At 40.2% G+C, this 17,139-nt stretch overlaps 1 protein-coding gene across 4 annotated transcripts in view; it reads left to right on the top strand.

Moving 5' to 3' along the window:
- Positions 1-16,574, top strand: part of LOC143035728 (uncharacterized) — a 115,591-nt gene extending 99,017 nt beyond the window's left edge. For 2 of the 4 annotated variants that reach the window (XM_076202628.1, XM_076202632.1), the window contains 3 exons: positions 3,204-3,455; positions 7,672-8,157; positions 16,182-16,574. In XM_076202628.1, coding sequence (XP_076058743.1) covers positions 3,204-3,455; positions 7,672-7,683 — 264 coding nt within the window. In that variant the 3' untranslated portion in view covers positions 7,684-8,157; positions 16,182-16,574. Of the gene's footprint in view, positions 1-3,203; positions 3,456-7,671; positions 8,158-16,181 lie in introns of those variants that run through there. The other 2 variants (XM_076202631.1, XM_076202630.1) reach the window with 2 other exon arrangements.
- Positions 16,575-17,139: the final 565 nt, after the last annotated feature.

Genomic DNA, 17,139 nt, shown 5'->3' with positions numbered 1-17,139 from the left:
AGGTGGGTTTCATGCTTTGGAAAGGGCCTTGGTGAGGTCACTGAAATTGGTAATGAGAGAGGGAGGAGGAGAGGGGGGTTTTCCCTGGCAGCTGCATAGATCATTAGAGCCTTGTAGAGGTCAAGATGGTTGTAGGGGGTAAAGGGTGTTGGGAGGTGTAAGAGGGGGAGGAGGAGGAGGAGGAGGAAGATGTCAGGTGATGTTCAAGGGAAGAATTAAAAGAGTAATGATGGAGAACATGTTGGATTAGATGTTGATGAATAGGGCTCTATCTCTGATAAGTATTGTTTTGACCAGTTAAAGTCATCATGGGTGTTCACAACTACCAATGATTCTAGTGGAATGAATATCTCCCTACAAATTCCTTGGTTATGGTGTAATTTGTGATGTTTTATAGCACCTTCTTGCTGGTGGAAAGTCAAGTGTCAGCTAAGGGTACAATGGGTATATCCAATGTGAGTATTAAGTTGAGGTGTGCAGTCCTTATATATTCATGATGTGACCTCACACCTTACACTAAGTCTGTGTCTGTGGACTGTTTGACAGTTTTCATAATGATAAATTTATCTAGCTTATCCCAGGACTTTTATTCAAATTATTAAGTTAAGTAAAGTTTAGTAAGTTTAGTAAAGCTAGATTTAATGCAGTTCCTATCAATGAAAGTTTTATTTGTAATAATCTTCTGCAAGTTATTGTCTTGCAACACTGCTTCTGACCCAGGGCAGTGGACAGGATGTAGGGATGACCTGTCATCCAGGAGGTGCCAAGATAAGAGGGAGGGAGGAAGGTGGAGGGGAGTGGAATATATAGGAAATGGAATGGGTGGGAGTGGTTTCTATGCCTTTTTCTTTTTGGCTACCCCCTGTGTAAGGGGAAAAAACCTTTGGTATATGTATGTATGTAAGTTATTCCAGAGTGGTTATCATCCCTCACATTTATAAAGCATTGAATTCTTGATCTGTCCTAATGCTATATATCTGTTGTTTCTGCCTGCATTCCAAAGTTTTTACAATTTGCCCAACATAATATTTGATGCAATTTATACAAGGGGAGATATACACAGCTGTCACTACATCCAGGTGAATTTTGGATGAATAAGTTCTTGACTTGTGTTGTTATTCTCAAATGCAGTACTGTATTTATATCAAACAAAATTATTGTGTGGGAGAACAAGAAAATTTTTACTACAAAATTTTTCTTTTGTGATCTTGCCATAGAATGTTTTCTTTGACATGCTCAAAGATGCATAATTAAAATATTATGGATACTTCAAGGAGAAACCTATTTCATAAATCTTATGAATTTCATTGTCTAAAATCTCAGGGCTACACACTCTCAAAGCTCTAAGAAATGTGAAGATAAAACTGATCTTTTTGTTCTATTATGGTGTGAGGAGTAATGATGAAGATATGATTAAACAATAATTGGCTTCCTGTAAATATCAAACTTGGAAGATCTTCCACATCTGTGAACTAAAACATCAAGAAATGTGAGTCAATTATTTTGTTCTGCCTCAATCATGAATTTAATAGAAGTGACTAATCCATTGAAGTTTGACAAAAAGTACTCTAGATTGTAATTATTGGGCAATATACAAAATATGTCATTGATATATCTATATCAAATAACATGAGGGAGAATGCTTTTTAATATACATTCTTAAACAAATTCCATATATATATATATTACTTAGCACTGGGGACAATGGATTCCCCATGGCCATACCAAATTTTTTACTCTTAAAATTCATCATTAAAAACAAATTTGGAATCAACAAAACAAAGTTTGATTAATTGTATCATGGTGGGGATAGGAAGAGGTTCATCTAAGAGGAATTCAATTAGGTCAAAACCTGGAACACAGGTAAAGAGAGAAGTAACATTATAGTTTATTAACTGGAAATCAAAATCTATCTTGAGGCTGTTTAGCTTATCAGCAGTTAACTTATCAGTGTTCACTATATCTCTCCTGAGTGACTTGTGGATCCATCCAGAAGCTGTTGCTGGTTACCTGAAGACTGCAGGTCTTGTGAAGGAAAGGATTAATTGTTTGATTCAACTGTAAAATAGTACTATCACAAAGTGGGCCTGGCCAACAGAATCAAGCTGCCCTAGATTTGGCCATCATGCAGGGGACACTGAGCATATGCTACAGTGCCACACACCATCTATCCCTGGATAATGATATTTCTTCCTTGATTGATTTGTCGGAGTGTCTGTTGGTTGTTGCTTGATATTTGTTACTTGGGAGTTGTGGGTCTTCTGCAAGAGAGACAAAACAATAATTGAATTGATATTTTTTTTTTACATGCACACATTTTATGAGTTTGTATTCTTTGTTGTTGTTTCACATAGTTTCTTCTTTCTTTCGCTGAATACAATTGCATTTCAGCAGACATATCTTACATATCCCATGACCACTGGGCCCACATATAGATAGAATGATTTATATGGTTCATTTAACTTAACCAGTCAGTTGATTGCCCCAGGTCTCTCTTGCAGGACACCCACAGCTCCCAGATAACCAGCAATGACTACTGGACAGAACCATAGGTCACATAAGAAAGAACTATTGTGTTGTCTAGAGATAGTGATGGCAATGTAGGATGAGGTGTTGAGTGTCATCTGGGTGATGGTTGCATGTAGGGCAGTTTGATTCTGAGACCAGGTATATTGTGTTTTGGTACTGTTTAAATATTGGATGGTATCTTGAATGCAAGTATGCTAGCATGGTTCTTGCTTTTCTTGAGAGCAAATTTTCTGTTGGGCTGATGTCTAGGAGGGGTATATTGAATTTTGGTGATCAGTACTATAATGCTTGTAATGTGATGTGAATGTGGTACAGGTGATAGGTTCTATATGTTTGGATAGTATGCTTTTGTTTTGATATTCAGTTGGTTGTACATGTGTGATATAATGAGATAGGTGAGTGGGGTTGAGGACTTTAGCATAGAACTTTGTTGCTATAATTTTCATATGATTTCCTGTAGGGAGGATTTAGGTTTCTGAGTGAAGGTGTTCTATTGGAGGTGGTTTTGGTGCATCCTATTATTATTCTCAGTACTTTATTTTGTATAGTTTGTGAAGTATCTAAAGGTTGAATGAATGACTCATATGTTGTATAAGGGTTAATTGATACTAGTTTCTTCTTTGTTTTGTAGAGATGGAGTTTCATGATTTCTGATATGTGATATTTTCCCACAGCTTAGCCAAACTGCTCATCCATGTGGCAGAGGGGAAGTTGATGGATCAGTGCCTGCTGACATGTCCCAACCTCCCACCACCATGCAGGACCACCTTACTGCCAATGTTAGCAAAACTGCAGGTGCAGCTGCCAAGATAACAAGCAGCATTTGGAGTGGAACCATAGTGCCTACTACTTCCTCAGCTGTGTTCTTGCCTGAATCCAGCAGAGCAGTAACACCACCTACAGTAACAAGTTCATCGACCATCCAGGTGAGCACTTTATTACCTCCTGCATTTGTATTTACCTAGTTGTATTATACAGGAAGGGGAGCTATGCTTGTGGTGACCTGTTTTTGTATCTCACAAGATCAAGTTTGTTCTTAAATTCTTGTATTGTGTTTGCACACACTATTTTTTCATCCAATTTCTTCCATATATCTATCACTCTGTGTGGGAAGCTGTTCTTTTTCAGGTCTCTTCTGTAGTTATCTTTTTTGAGTTTCATTGCAATTCCTCTTGTTTTTCCTCTCTCCCACTTTAATAAGTCCTCTCTATCAAGGTGCTCTTTTCCATTCATAATTCTGTAGATGATTAGTAGGTCCCCTCATTCTCTTCTTTGTTCCAGGGTTGGCAATTCCAGTTCAGCCAATCTTTGTTCATATGTCAGGTTTGAAAGTATTGGGGCCATCTTTGTCATTGCTCTTTGTATTCTTTCTAATTTTCTTATACAGTAAGTCCTCGTTATATGGTACATATGCATTCCTGAAAACCTTACCGCAAATTGAAATTACCGTATACCGAACCCATTGTAACATGTAATAATAGGATATGGCAGATGTACCTTCTCCCTGCTCTTCAGAATATCTAGTGGATACCGTATCTGTGAATTTTTCTTACTGTAAATAGAATCGAGGGTAGTAATTACCAAATACCATAACTATGAATTTACCGGATAAAGAACTACGTTATAAGGAGGACTCAATTTTTCTTTTTTGTACTGGGTGACCATATCAGCACTGCATATCCCAGTTTTGGCCTTATCAATATTTGTAATATTTTCTTAATAATTTCCTAATCCAGGTAATCCAGGCCACCTTTATTGATCTCAACAAATTGTATATTTCTCCAACTATTTTATTTATATGTTTATCTGGCAATATGCCTTTGGTGATGATTACTCCTAGGTCCCTTTCAGAATTTACTTTCTTTACTTCTTTTCCGTCAATTTTATACTGTCCTGATATTCTCTTCTTGCTTTTTCCAAATTCAATTATACTGCACTCCTTGATGTTGAATTCTACCTCCAATCTCTTGCTCCACTCTGAGACTTTGTTCAGATCACTCTGTAATGAGTCGCAGTCTATTTCGGAGTTTATTCTCTTTAATAATTTTGCGTCATCCGCAAAGCAGTTCCTGTAACTTTCAGTACCTTTGTCCATGTCATTTACATATATAGCAAACATTATCAGAGCTAGTACTGACCCCTGTGGGATGCCACAACTCATTTCTCTCTATTGAACATGAAGGACAGAAGGCATAGGTACAAGTGGAGGATGGTTGTGAATGGATGATAAATTGACACTGTTCTCCTCATCTTCTCTTGGTACACATGTTTCTTGCACCATTGCTTCTGACCCAGGTAGTTGGGGAGGGAAGGGGGAGATGCCCTTGAATACATAAGGAACTAAAACCTGAGAGGCACACACACTTGCTGCAGCCTCCATAAACACAGCACACCCACTACACTACATAGCAAAACACCCACACACCAAGAAACATCAAAACAACATCCAAATACCTATATTACACACAGATACTCTCATCTCTTCCTCCACAACCACCAGACACCAGCCTCCAGATGCATATCCATTATAAAATCACTCACTACTCAATCAACAAACTAGAAAACAATACCATACTGCATGCCAGACCCCCTGATATCCATCCCTCTAAATCTTCTCTTCCCTTGAAAGGACAGAGTCCACCTCGCCAGACTGCAGTGCAGCCACCATCCAGCCCTTCTATGTTACCAGAAGTGGCTGGTTGTCAGCATCACAGATAGCTGTCCAGGATGTAACACTTCACCCCATACTATACAACACATTTTGGAAGACTACATTGTACACAATCATACACGCCAAAAACACAATATACACTCTATAAAGGATGTGTGGGAAAACCCTGTTCAGCTGGCATTCCTCAGGGAGATGGGACTGCTCAGCCAGTCTCGGGAATGACAACAACAACAACAATCTTCAACCTTTCACATAAAAGCAATCCCACACAGAGAAAAAACAAAACAAAGAGGACTGTAGGCTACTACAAAAAGATCTAAACATCCATACTTACCTATACCAAAGGCTTTTTCCCCCTTACATGGGAGGTAGCCAAAAAACAGGCATAAAAACCACTCTCACCCATTCCATCCCCACATACTCCATTCCCGTCCACCCCCTTCCCTCCCTCTTACCTTGGTCATCCCTGCATCTCACCCATTGCCATGGATCAGAAGCAGTGTTGCAAGACAGCACATCCACAGCAAGGCTATTTCATTAACTTGGTGACTCCCTCTCTGTCTCCTCATGCAGAAATGAAGATGGGAAAAATCCCTTTGGGCTGCATCAATTTATTTTTCACACATACTCCCTCACCCTCCATCCCTTACCCACTCCCCCTTTTAACCCCTTCCATACGGTGCCGCATACGTAGGCGTCATGAGGAGCAAGTGGATGCGCGAGGCTGCCATATCGGCATCTTGATTATATTTATTGTAGTTGCCCCTCCGTAATGACATACTCTCTAAACTGTCTGTAATCACATTTTCTATGGTTATCAAAATTCACGGGTGAAAGAGAGAACGAGCGATATAAGCGGTGACTATATTTTATGATGCGAGTATTATTATGACACATCTTACGGCTGGCATCGGCTGCTGCCCGCAAGATTTAAGGCCCGTACTTAAGAGGTTAACAGCTTTCCTCCTATCCCATATATTTGCAATACCTCCCACAGTGCCTTCCTGTCTACCCTGTCATAAGCCTTTTCCTGATCTATAAAAGCCCAATGAATATCCTTACCTTTTTCTATAGCTTTCTCACCACTGTCTTTTCCTAAAGCTGTCTTAACAAAAAAATCTGATCTACACAACTCCTACCTGTCCTAAATCCACATTGTTTGTCACCAATTACTCCCTCTGTTCCTCTCCTAACCCTTTCAGTGAAGACCTTACCATAAACCTTCCCAATTACACGTAGGCGTCATGGGGAGCGAGTGTATTCGCGAGGCTGCCATATCGGCGTCTTGATTATATTTATTGTAGTCGCCCCTCCATAATGACATTCTTTCTAATTCTTTTGTAATCGCATTTTCTATGGTTATAAAAATTCACGGGTGAAGAGAGAACGATCGATATAAGCGGTGACTATATTTTATGATGCGAGTATTATTACGACACGTCGTACGGCTGGCATTGGATGCTGCCACCGAGATCTAAGTCCATGACGCCTACGTGTGCGGCACCGTATGGAAGGGGTTAACAAGCTGATCCCTCTGAAACTACTACAACCACACTTGCCCCCTTTTCCCTTGTAAAGTGGAACTATACAGGCATTCCTCCAGTCCTCCAGCACTCTACCCTCTCTTAAACAAGCATTAAATAAATTCACCAGCCAGTCCACCATCACTGTACCTCCTTTTTACAGACATTCTGCATGACATCCATCCAACCCAGTTGCCTTACTGGCTCTCATCATCTTAACAACTGCCTTCACTTCATCTTTCCTTATTTCTCCTCTATTTTCCTCACTCATCATGGTCATTTTCTTAGCACTTCCCAGATCCTCTTATGCCTTTACGTTTTTTTTAGAAATGTCCCCTTTGGTGCTATAGGGAGAAGGATGCTTAGTCCTAATCTTTGTCCCGTTTTTGTTGCCTCTTACGACTCAAGTGGGAAGACTTGGTGGCAGTATTCTTTCCCCCCACCACAGTTGCACACAGTAAAAAGAAAAATATGTGACTATGTCACAAAATGAGTTGAGAGATTTAATATATATATTCTAAGGTCATGTTTCACATTGTTGATGGTAATGTTTTATCTATAAAGTGTGCGAGTGGTCACTAGAGGTGACTGGGGTAATTGGTAAGCATGCCTCCTCAGACAGTGGGAGGTCCTGGGTTCAATTCCTGGGAGGTGCCAGCTTTTCAGTGATGCTTCCTATCCAACATGACACAGTGAGTAGGATCCCGCAGCAGTTCATATTCCCGGAATGACAGAGGCCCAGGGAAGGGAAATATGTGAGTTGTCACGAGAGGCGACCATGGTGTAATTGGTAAACACACCTACCTGGACACTGGGAGGTCCGGGACAGTGCCAGCTTTTCAGTGATGCTCCCTGTCCAACATATAGTTCTTTTATTATACATACTGAATCAATTTGGGGAAGAATTGTAAGAAAAGATATTAATAATTGTTTTTTTTTTACTTTCAGGGTTGCCCATGACTGTGGATGCCTTGGCTGTTGGTGAGAAGATAAACACTTGGTCATATTGACTAAAGCTGTGTGCCAAGCTAGGAATGGCCAGTTTCTCCATAACTAGAGAATATTAACTGTGTCATACTTCCTATTGGTAATTACAAACATTGGTTTAGAGGTAGAAGAAAAGGTAAAAGATTTCTGCTTTGCTACCAAGGGACTGTTGAGAACTATGGACGATGACCTGTGCTAGAAACAGGAAACTACAAAAAAGCATCATGAAAAGAGGGACAATTGCTATAACCCTCATTATCAGATGTGGCAGTGTTTATGTCGGTAATGTAAAAATGCACTAAATAAGTTTTGAAATGAGGCTGGCTTCCATGGTATTGATCTGATATTGCATAACTTTCCATTTGGGGCAAAGAAATTTGAACTTCAGTATCAACATTAAGTGAAGAATTATGGACTTTGGTCTACAGTGTCAACATATATTGACAAGTAAGTAGGTTATACAGTGTTGGTTTCTTTTGATTTATTGCATAACTTGAATACAACCTAGAGACTGCTGCTTGTGAACTTGTTCAATAAATGATACATATGTGTGTGTGTGTATATATATACATATATATATATATATATATACATAAATATATATATATATATATATATATATATATATATATATATATATATATGGAGGCTTGCTGGCCAAGTGGGTTAGGGCATCATTACTTGCAGTGGAGGTGGAGATGATGACAATTTGAACCCTGCTTGGGGCAAATTAGACTAAGGCCATAGTTTATTAAATTCTATGCTACAAAATCCACTGTAAGGGGCACTGTCCTAGCCTCCCGATAACGAGGAGATTGTGACTTTAAATCAAATCACCATTAATCATATATATATATATGCATATATATATATGTATATATATATATATATATATATATATATATATATATATATATAGAAAGACATACATATACCAAGGCTTTTTCTCCCTTACAAGGGAGGTGGCCAAAAAGGAAAAGGCATAAAATCATTCCCACCCATTCCATCCCTGAATACACTCCACACCCCTCCACCCTCCCTCTCATCTTAGCACCTCCTGGATGACGGGTCATCCCTGCACCTTGTCCACTGCCCTGGGTCAGAAGCAGTGTCGCAAGACACAGCACATCCACAGCAAGGCCGCTTCATTAAATCGGCGACCCCCCCTATCCGTCCCCCCAGGCATAAAGGAGAAGACGGGGAGAAATCCCTTCAGGCTGCATAAAAAATTTGCTCACACATACTACCTCATCCCCCATCCCCCCACCCATTCCACCTCATGCATCACAACATCCATATACAAACATTCTCCATTCATCCCTGTCTTCTGTCCTCTCCCATCCTTCCTCAACAGACATTCCCCTCTTCCCCAAAGCGCCCTTCACCCCATCCATCCACCTCATCCTAGGACGTCCCTTCATGTTCACTCCCTCCACATCTGCCTTCCATACCTCTTTTACTAGTCTTTCTTCACTCATTCTTTCCATGTGTCCAAACCATCCTAATACTCTTTCATCAACCCTATCTCCCAACCCCCTTTCCACCCCTGTTCTCCTCCTCACCTCCTCATTTCTCACACTATCCAGCCTAGTAACCCCCATCATACTTCTGAGACACCTCATCTCAAACACATTCAAACTCCTTCTCTCTTCCTCTCTTACAAAGGATTACAAAGGCGGAGCATGCCGACAGGAGACCTTTTGGTCCATATCTAGGTCGGATGCGAAAAAAGTATCATAATAAAATAATAAATAAAAACTATAATAATGTAAATAACAAATAAAATACATAAATGCATAGATATAGTTAAATAATAAACAAACAGGTAAATAGTAAATAATAATAAATTGACATATAACTATTAATAAATGAAAATCAGACAGACAAATGATAATAAAACAAAAACAAATAATATAAAATAAATTATAATCATTACAGCATCTTGCTTAGGTGTTTATCTAAATGATTCTTAAAGCTTCGAACTGAACTACATTGCACTACCTGTGCAGGAAGTTTATTCCAATCATTAACTACATGGTTGGCAAAGTTGTTTGTACCTACTTCCAAATTGAATCTATTTCCGGACAGTTTGAGACCATTGTTTCTTGTCTGATTCTCATTCAATGTGAAAATTTTGTCACTTTTGATGTTGTCAATTCCCTTTAAAATCTTAAAGACCTGTATCAAGTCACCTCTGAGTCTATGCTTTTTTAGGGAAAACAGATTCATATGTTTTAGTTGATTTTCGTATGATTTATTTTTGATATTTGGAATCAGTTTTGTGGCTCGCCGCTGTACTTTTTCCAGTCTGTCAATGTCTTTAATGAGATTGGGTGACCATACAGAAACAGCATAGTCCAAATGTGGACGAACTAACGATTTATATAGCTTGTTAATGAGTGATGGACTTTTGAAATCAAAAGATCGCGCAATGAGTCCTAGAATCTTATTTGCTTTCTCAAAGGCTGAAATACACTGCTTGGATGATTTGAGGTCGTTACTGATAATTACGCCGAGATCTTTTTCACTATCCACTTTTGTTAACGAATTTCCAAATAACTTGTAATCGTACTTACTGTTATTTTTACCTATGTGCATTACCTTGCATTTACTTGTGTTAAATTTCATTAGCCACTTTTCAGACCATTGCTGTAATTTATCTAAATCTTCTTGAATATCTAATTGGTTTGAGTGATCATTTGCCACTCCGCACAGTTTTGTATCATCAGCAAATTTGGAAACAGTAGATTTTAGTCCATGGTCTATATCATTGATATATACTATGAATAGAAGTGGCCCAAGAACGGAACCCTGAGGAACTCCACTTGTAACATTTTTCCCTCTAGAAGTTTTTCCATTTAAAACAACTCTCTGTTTTCGACCATTCAACCAATTACTAGTCCAACTTAATAGGCTACCACTTATTATGCTCCATGTTTCTGCCCCATACAGTGCTGTTGGCACAATCACTCCTTCATATAGTCTCCTCTTAGCATCCATTCCCAAATGTCTATTCCTCATTACACTTTTTAATCCACCAAGGCATTTACTTGTTTCTCTCAATCTACATTCTACCTCCACCTTCACTCCACCCTTTCCTGCCACTTTTGCACCCAAGTATCTAAAACTATCAACTTCCTCCAGTCGCTCTCCCTTAATGCTCACTTCCAGACTACTGCCACTTTCACCCCTTGTACATCTCATCACCTTACATTTACCCACATTTATCTTCAGCTTTCTTCTATCACACACTCTCCCAAACTCTGTCACCAACTTCCTCAATCCCTCCTCAGATCCTGCCACAAGCGCAGTGTCGTCCGCAAACAACAGCTGGCTCACCTCCCACTTTTCTCCATTTTCTTTAACCATCTCCAATCCCTGACCCACTACCCTTGCATTTACCTCTTGCACTACCCCATCCATGTATAAGTTGAACAGCCAGGGCGACATAACGCATCCTTGATGAAGTCCCACCTTTACCTCAAACCACTCACTCTCTCCATTTCTAATCCTGACACAAGCTCTACTACTCTCATAAAAACTCTTGACAGCTCCTAGAAGTTTTCCTCCTATCCCATATATCCTCAAAACCTCCCACAGTGCCTTTCTGTCTACCCTGTCGTAAGGCTTTTCCAGGTCCATAAAGGCCCAAAAAACATCCTTCCCCTTTCCTATAGCTTTCTCACATATCTGTCTTACCACAAAAATCTGATCTACACAACCTCTACCCATCCTAAATCCACACTGTTCCTCACCAATTACTCCCTCTGTTCCTCTCCTAATCCTCTCTATCAAGATCCTCCCATAAGCCTTCCCAACTACACTTAACAAGCTAATCCCTCTGAAACTACTACATTCACACTTGTCCCCTTTCCCTTGTAAAGTGGAACTATACAGGCACTCCTCCAGTCCTCCAGCACTCTACCCTCTCTCCAGCAAACATTAAATAACCTCACCAGCCAGTCCACCATTACTGTACCTCTTTTTTTTAGTTATGCAGATATACGGGATAGGAGGAAAGCTTCTGGGAGCTGTCAAGAGTTTTTATGAGAATAGTAGAGCTTGTGTCAGGATTGGAAATGGAGAGAGTGAGTGGTTTGAGGTAAAGGTGGGACTTCGTCAAGGATGCGTTATGTTGCCCTGGCTGTTCAACTTATACATGGATGGGGTGGTGCGAGAGGTAAATGCAAGGGTAGTGGGCAAGGGATTGGAGATGGTTAAAGAAAATGGAGAAAAGTGGGAGGTGAGCCAGCTGTTGTTTGCGGACGACACTGCGCTTGTGGCAGGATCGGAGGAGGGATTGAGGAAGTTGGTGACAGAGTTTGGGAGAGTATGTGATAGAAGAAAGCTAAAGATAAATGTGGGTAAAAGTAAGGTGATGAGATGTACAAGGGGTGAAAGTGGCAGTATACTGGAAGTGAGCATTAAGGGAGAGCAACTGGAGGAAGTGGATAGTTTTAGATACTTGGGTGCAAATGTGGCAGGGAAAGGTGGAGTGAAAGTGGAGGTAGAATGTAGATTGAGAGAAGTGAGTAAATGCCTTGGTGGATTAAAGAGTGTAATGAGGAATAGACATTTGGGAATGGATGCTAAGAGGAGACTGTATGAAGGAGTGATTGTGCCAACAGCACTGTATGGGGCAGAAACATGGAACATAAGAGAAGGAGTTTGAATGTGTTTGAGATGAGGTGTCTGAGAAGTATGATGGGGGTTACTAGGCTAGATAGAGTGAGAAATGAGGAGGTGAGGAGGAGAACCGGGGTGGAAAAGGAGTTGGGAGATAGGGTTGATGAAAGAATATTAGGATGGTTTGGACACATGGAAAGAATGAGTGAAGAAAGACTAGTAAAAGAGGTGTGGAAGGCAGATGTGGAGGGAGTGAACATGAGGAGACGTCCTAGGATGAGGTGGATGGATGGGGTGAAGGGGGCTTTGGGGAAGAGGGGAATGTCTGTTGAGGAAGGACGGGAGAGGACAGAAGACAGGGGTGAATGGAGAATGGTTGTATATGGATGATGTTGTGATAGCATGAGGTGGAATGGGCGGGTAGATGGGGGGTGAGGTAGTATGTGTGAGCAAATTATGACGCAGCCAGAAGGGATTTCTCCCTGTCCTCTCATTTTATGCAATGGGGGACGAAGAGGGGGGGTTGCCGATTTGATGAAGCGGCCTTGCTGTGGATGTGCTGTGTCTTGTGACACTGCTTCTGACCCGGGGCAGTGGACAGGGTGCAGGGATGACCCGTCATTCAGGAGGTGCTAAGATAAGAGGGAGGGTGGAGGGGTGTGGAGTGTATTCAGGGATGAAATGGGTGGGATTGATTTTGTGCCTTTTTCTTTTTGGCTACCCCCCTTGTAAGGGGGAAAAAGCCTTGGTATATGTATATATATATATATATATTACACCAAAGGCTTTTTCCCCCTTACATGGGAGGTAGCCAAATAATAAAGGCATAGAAACCACTCCACCCATTACATCCCCTACATAATTCACTCCCCTCTACCCTCCTCCTTCCCTTTTCCTTGCCAATTACTCCCTCTGTTCCCTCGTAATCCTCTCAATCAAGACCTTCCCATAAACCTTCCCAACTACACTTAACAAACTGATCCCTCAGAAATTACTTCACTCACACTTTTCCCCTTTTCCCTTGTAAAGTGGAACTATACAGGCACTCCTCCAGTCCTCTGGCACTCTACCCTCTCTTAAACAAACATTAAATAACCTCACCAGCCAGTCCACTATAACTGTACCTCCTTTTTTCAGACATTCTTCATGACATCCATCCAACCTAGGTGCCTTACCTGCTCTCATCATCTCAACAGTTGCCTTCACTTCAGCTTTCCATATTTTTCCCCCATTTTCCTCACTCATCACTCTCATTTTCTTAGCACTTCCCACTGCAACTATCCTCCACATATAGCAACTCCCTAAAATACTCTCCCCATCTTTCTCTCACTACCTTCTCTTCCATTATCATGTCTCCATCTTCACCTGTTACCTTTCCTTCTCTACTTGATTCACTTCCTCTTCCTCTCTTAACTTCGTTTAAAAAAAAGTGTATTACTTTCAAAATTTTCTGTCATAATCTTACCCCATTTCACATCTGTTCTCCTCTTTGTCTCCTTTATCTTATGCTTTATTCTTTCTTCTCTTTACTTTATAACCAATCTATGAAAGCCTGCTTCTTCTCTTCTACACCCTTCTTTGCTTCCTCATCCCACCACTCACTACCCTTCCTTCTATTTCCTCCTTGTTCCACACACCACTTTTGCATACCTTATGACTCCCTCCTTGAACCATCTCCATTCCTCCTGCACTCCTAGTTCTACTCTATCCTTCATTCCCTCCCACTCCTCTGTCATCTTCTTATATTCCTTTTCCTTTTTTTCTCATTTAAGCAGTTCACTCTTAGTACCTCCCTACTTTCTGCCCTTTTCCTCTTTCTCCACCTATCTTCCATTTTCAACTTACCTTCCACCAAAAGATGATCTGATTTTCCCCCACTCTCTCCCCTTATAACATGTACTTCCTTAACTCTTCCTACTTAGTTTCTGGTTACCGCTGTATAGCCCATTAATGCTCTATCTACCACCCTTCCATTCACCACCCTCTCCCATGTGTACTTATGCTTAACTTTTTTCCTAAACACTATTTGCTATCATCAACTCTCAAGACACATATCCACCTATAACTCTCCACTACAATTTTTTCCAGGAACCCCTTACTTTCCAATCACTCCATCTATTGGTTCATTTCCTACCCTAGCATTAAGGTCTCCCAATGCAATTACATTGACATTTCTCCCTAATCCCTCTATGCACTCATTTAAATCCATCCAAAAAGCCTCCCTTTCCTCTACACTCTTCTCACTACCAGGCCCATATGCACTTAAGAAAACCCACATCTCCCTTCCCAGCTTCACCTTCATCCACATTAACCTTAAAGAAACCTCCTTTCACTCCACTACATGCTTACCTATCACTTCACATACTAGTATAGCCACCCCTTCTCTCCCTTGTCCCCTCTTCACTCCTGAGAACCTCCCAACTGCACTCCCAAACTCACACACTCTCCTCCCTTTCAACTTAGTTTCACTCAATGTTAACACATCCATCTTTCTTCTCACAAACATACAGCCTATCTCTTCCCTTTTACTCTCATCTGAACCACATCCACATACATTAAAAGACCCAAACCTTAGTGTACTGGTTGGAAAACTCCTAGACCCTGTTATGCCTTTACTTTTTTTTAGTAATGTCCCCTTTGCGGCTACAGGTAGCAGGATTCTTAGTCCCCATCCCGTTTTTTGTTGCCTCATATGACTCAAGTGGGAAGACTTGGTGGTAGCATTTTTTTCCCCCACCACAGGGTTAGGCAAAAAAGGAAATGAATATTCAGAGAAGTGGTACAGGACAGTAACAAGGGATGGGGGGACAGCATAATGGAGGGATAGTCGCAGTATAATAAAAGTGTCATCAAGTCTCTATGAACAGAGATTTCCTCTATATGTGTGGTTCTGGTCTGTAGGGGCACCCCATGTAGACCCTAAAGTATGAACTGCATGCTACTTTGCCACAATAACATGCAGTCAGTATATATATATATAGATATTGATATACAGATGCTCCTCTACTTATGTTCATTCGTTTTACGTTTTTTCGATTTTACGTTTGAACTGACTGTAAAAAAAAAATTTGAGTGAATTTTTTAGTTTAGCGCGCTCTCCGTAGTTCAAACGATACTTACGCATGACGCTGCGTCCATTGTTTACATGGCACAAACAACAGACTGAACGTGCCTTGCCTCCTCCTCCTCCTCCACCATCTCAATTTATGTTGCTTGAATTTAATTTATTTGAAATTAATGTTATTATTTTACAATGTTATGTGTATAATTAATGATTTAGGGGTGTTTTATAAGATACGGTAATAGAATTTACGGATGTATAGTACAGTAACAACTTACGTTCATTTTCAACTTACGTTCGGCCGTTCGGAACGTAACTAAAACGTAAGTTGAGGAGTGTCTGTATATATATATATATATATATATATATATATATATATATATATATATGTGTATATATATATATATATATATATATGTTTATATATATATATATATATATATATATATATATATATATATATATGTAAAAGGGAGGGAGTGGGTTAATGGTGAAGTATGTGGGGATGAAATAGGTGGGATTGGATTTTATGCCTTTGTTTTTTTGGCTACCTCCCTTGTGATATATGTATACACATATGTATTTATATATACTTATTTGACAAGAAATTCATTTAGGACATGAATAGACAGAATGATAGGTTGTTGGCTGATTCCCCTGACAAAGTGTGTATCATCAAGCATTCAGCATTTCTGGTCCATCTCATAGTTCTTGATGTTATCAGTGAGTGGAATATTATGGAACTTGGGTCTGTGTCTGATGGCCTCTGCCTTTTTGCCAACAGCTATAATCGTCTCCTGGATGAGCCTTGGATAGACAGGGTGGCTAATGGAGCACCCTACATCTTTTGACAGGACTTCATCACTTCGCACAAGTCCAGGACTGCCCATGCCTAGTTCTTCACCAACATGCTTTACCACTGGTCACCTGACTTATGGCTCCTCCCATTGCCAGAATGTAATCCTTTTGACTATTTTGTGTTTGGCCTCATGAGAGGTCATGCCAAGGCCAACATGGACAAGAAGACCATTGGCAAGGCCTGCTCCAGATTCTGGTCCCACATGGAGAAAGTGGTGGCCACTGATGGTGGCCTAATTGTGTAATTTTTGTACCTTATATATGTGACTAACTGTGTATAAAGTTTCATTGAAATATATTAATTTGTTATATAAAGAAATTTTTTATTATCCAAACATGAGATGGGTAGGGAGGTAGGAGATAAGTGTGAGTGAAGAATGGTTGTGCATGGATGATGTTTTTGATGCTCCATGAAGAGCCAAGAAAAGAGGGAGGGGTGGTGAATAGTAGTGGAGTATGTGGGGATGAAATGGGTGGGAGTAAATTTGTGCCATTGACTTTGGCTACCTCTCTTGTAAGGTGGAAAAAGCTTGGAACAATACATGAATTCAAATCTAAACATAACCATTTTATAGATTAATTGGAACTGTATATGAATTTGAAGTTAGGTATGAGAAGTTGGAGAGTAGGAGATAGGATCCAGCGAGTATCACTTCTTTCCTGTCTGTATACTACAATTATGTAAATACAATTGAGTAAATGCCTTTCTCATCGCATTTTCAACTTCAATCACATTAGCTTCGAAGACACTTCCATCCACTCCATCACACACTTTCCTAGCTCCTCATTTACCAGCAGAACCACTCCTTCTCTCCCTTGTCCCACATCACTCCCAACACACTTCCTATCACACGAACAAAGCTTGTCCAAATTGGAACTACCAA

The sequence above is a fragment of the Oratosquilla oratoria genome, chromosome 19, assembly GCF_046742065.1.
Source record: "Oratosquilla oratoria isolate Oo_2021 chromosome 19, ASM4674206v1, whole genome shotgun sequence".
NCBI lineage: Eukaryota > Metazoa > Arthropoda > Malacostraca > Stomatopoda > Squillidae > Oratosquilla > Oratosquilla oratoria.
The sequence above is the reverse complement of the archived record's forward strand: the minus strand, read 5'-3'. Positions and strand labels throughout refer to the sequence as shown.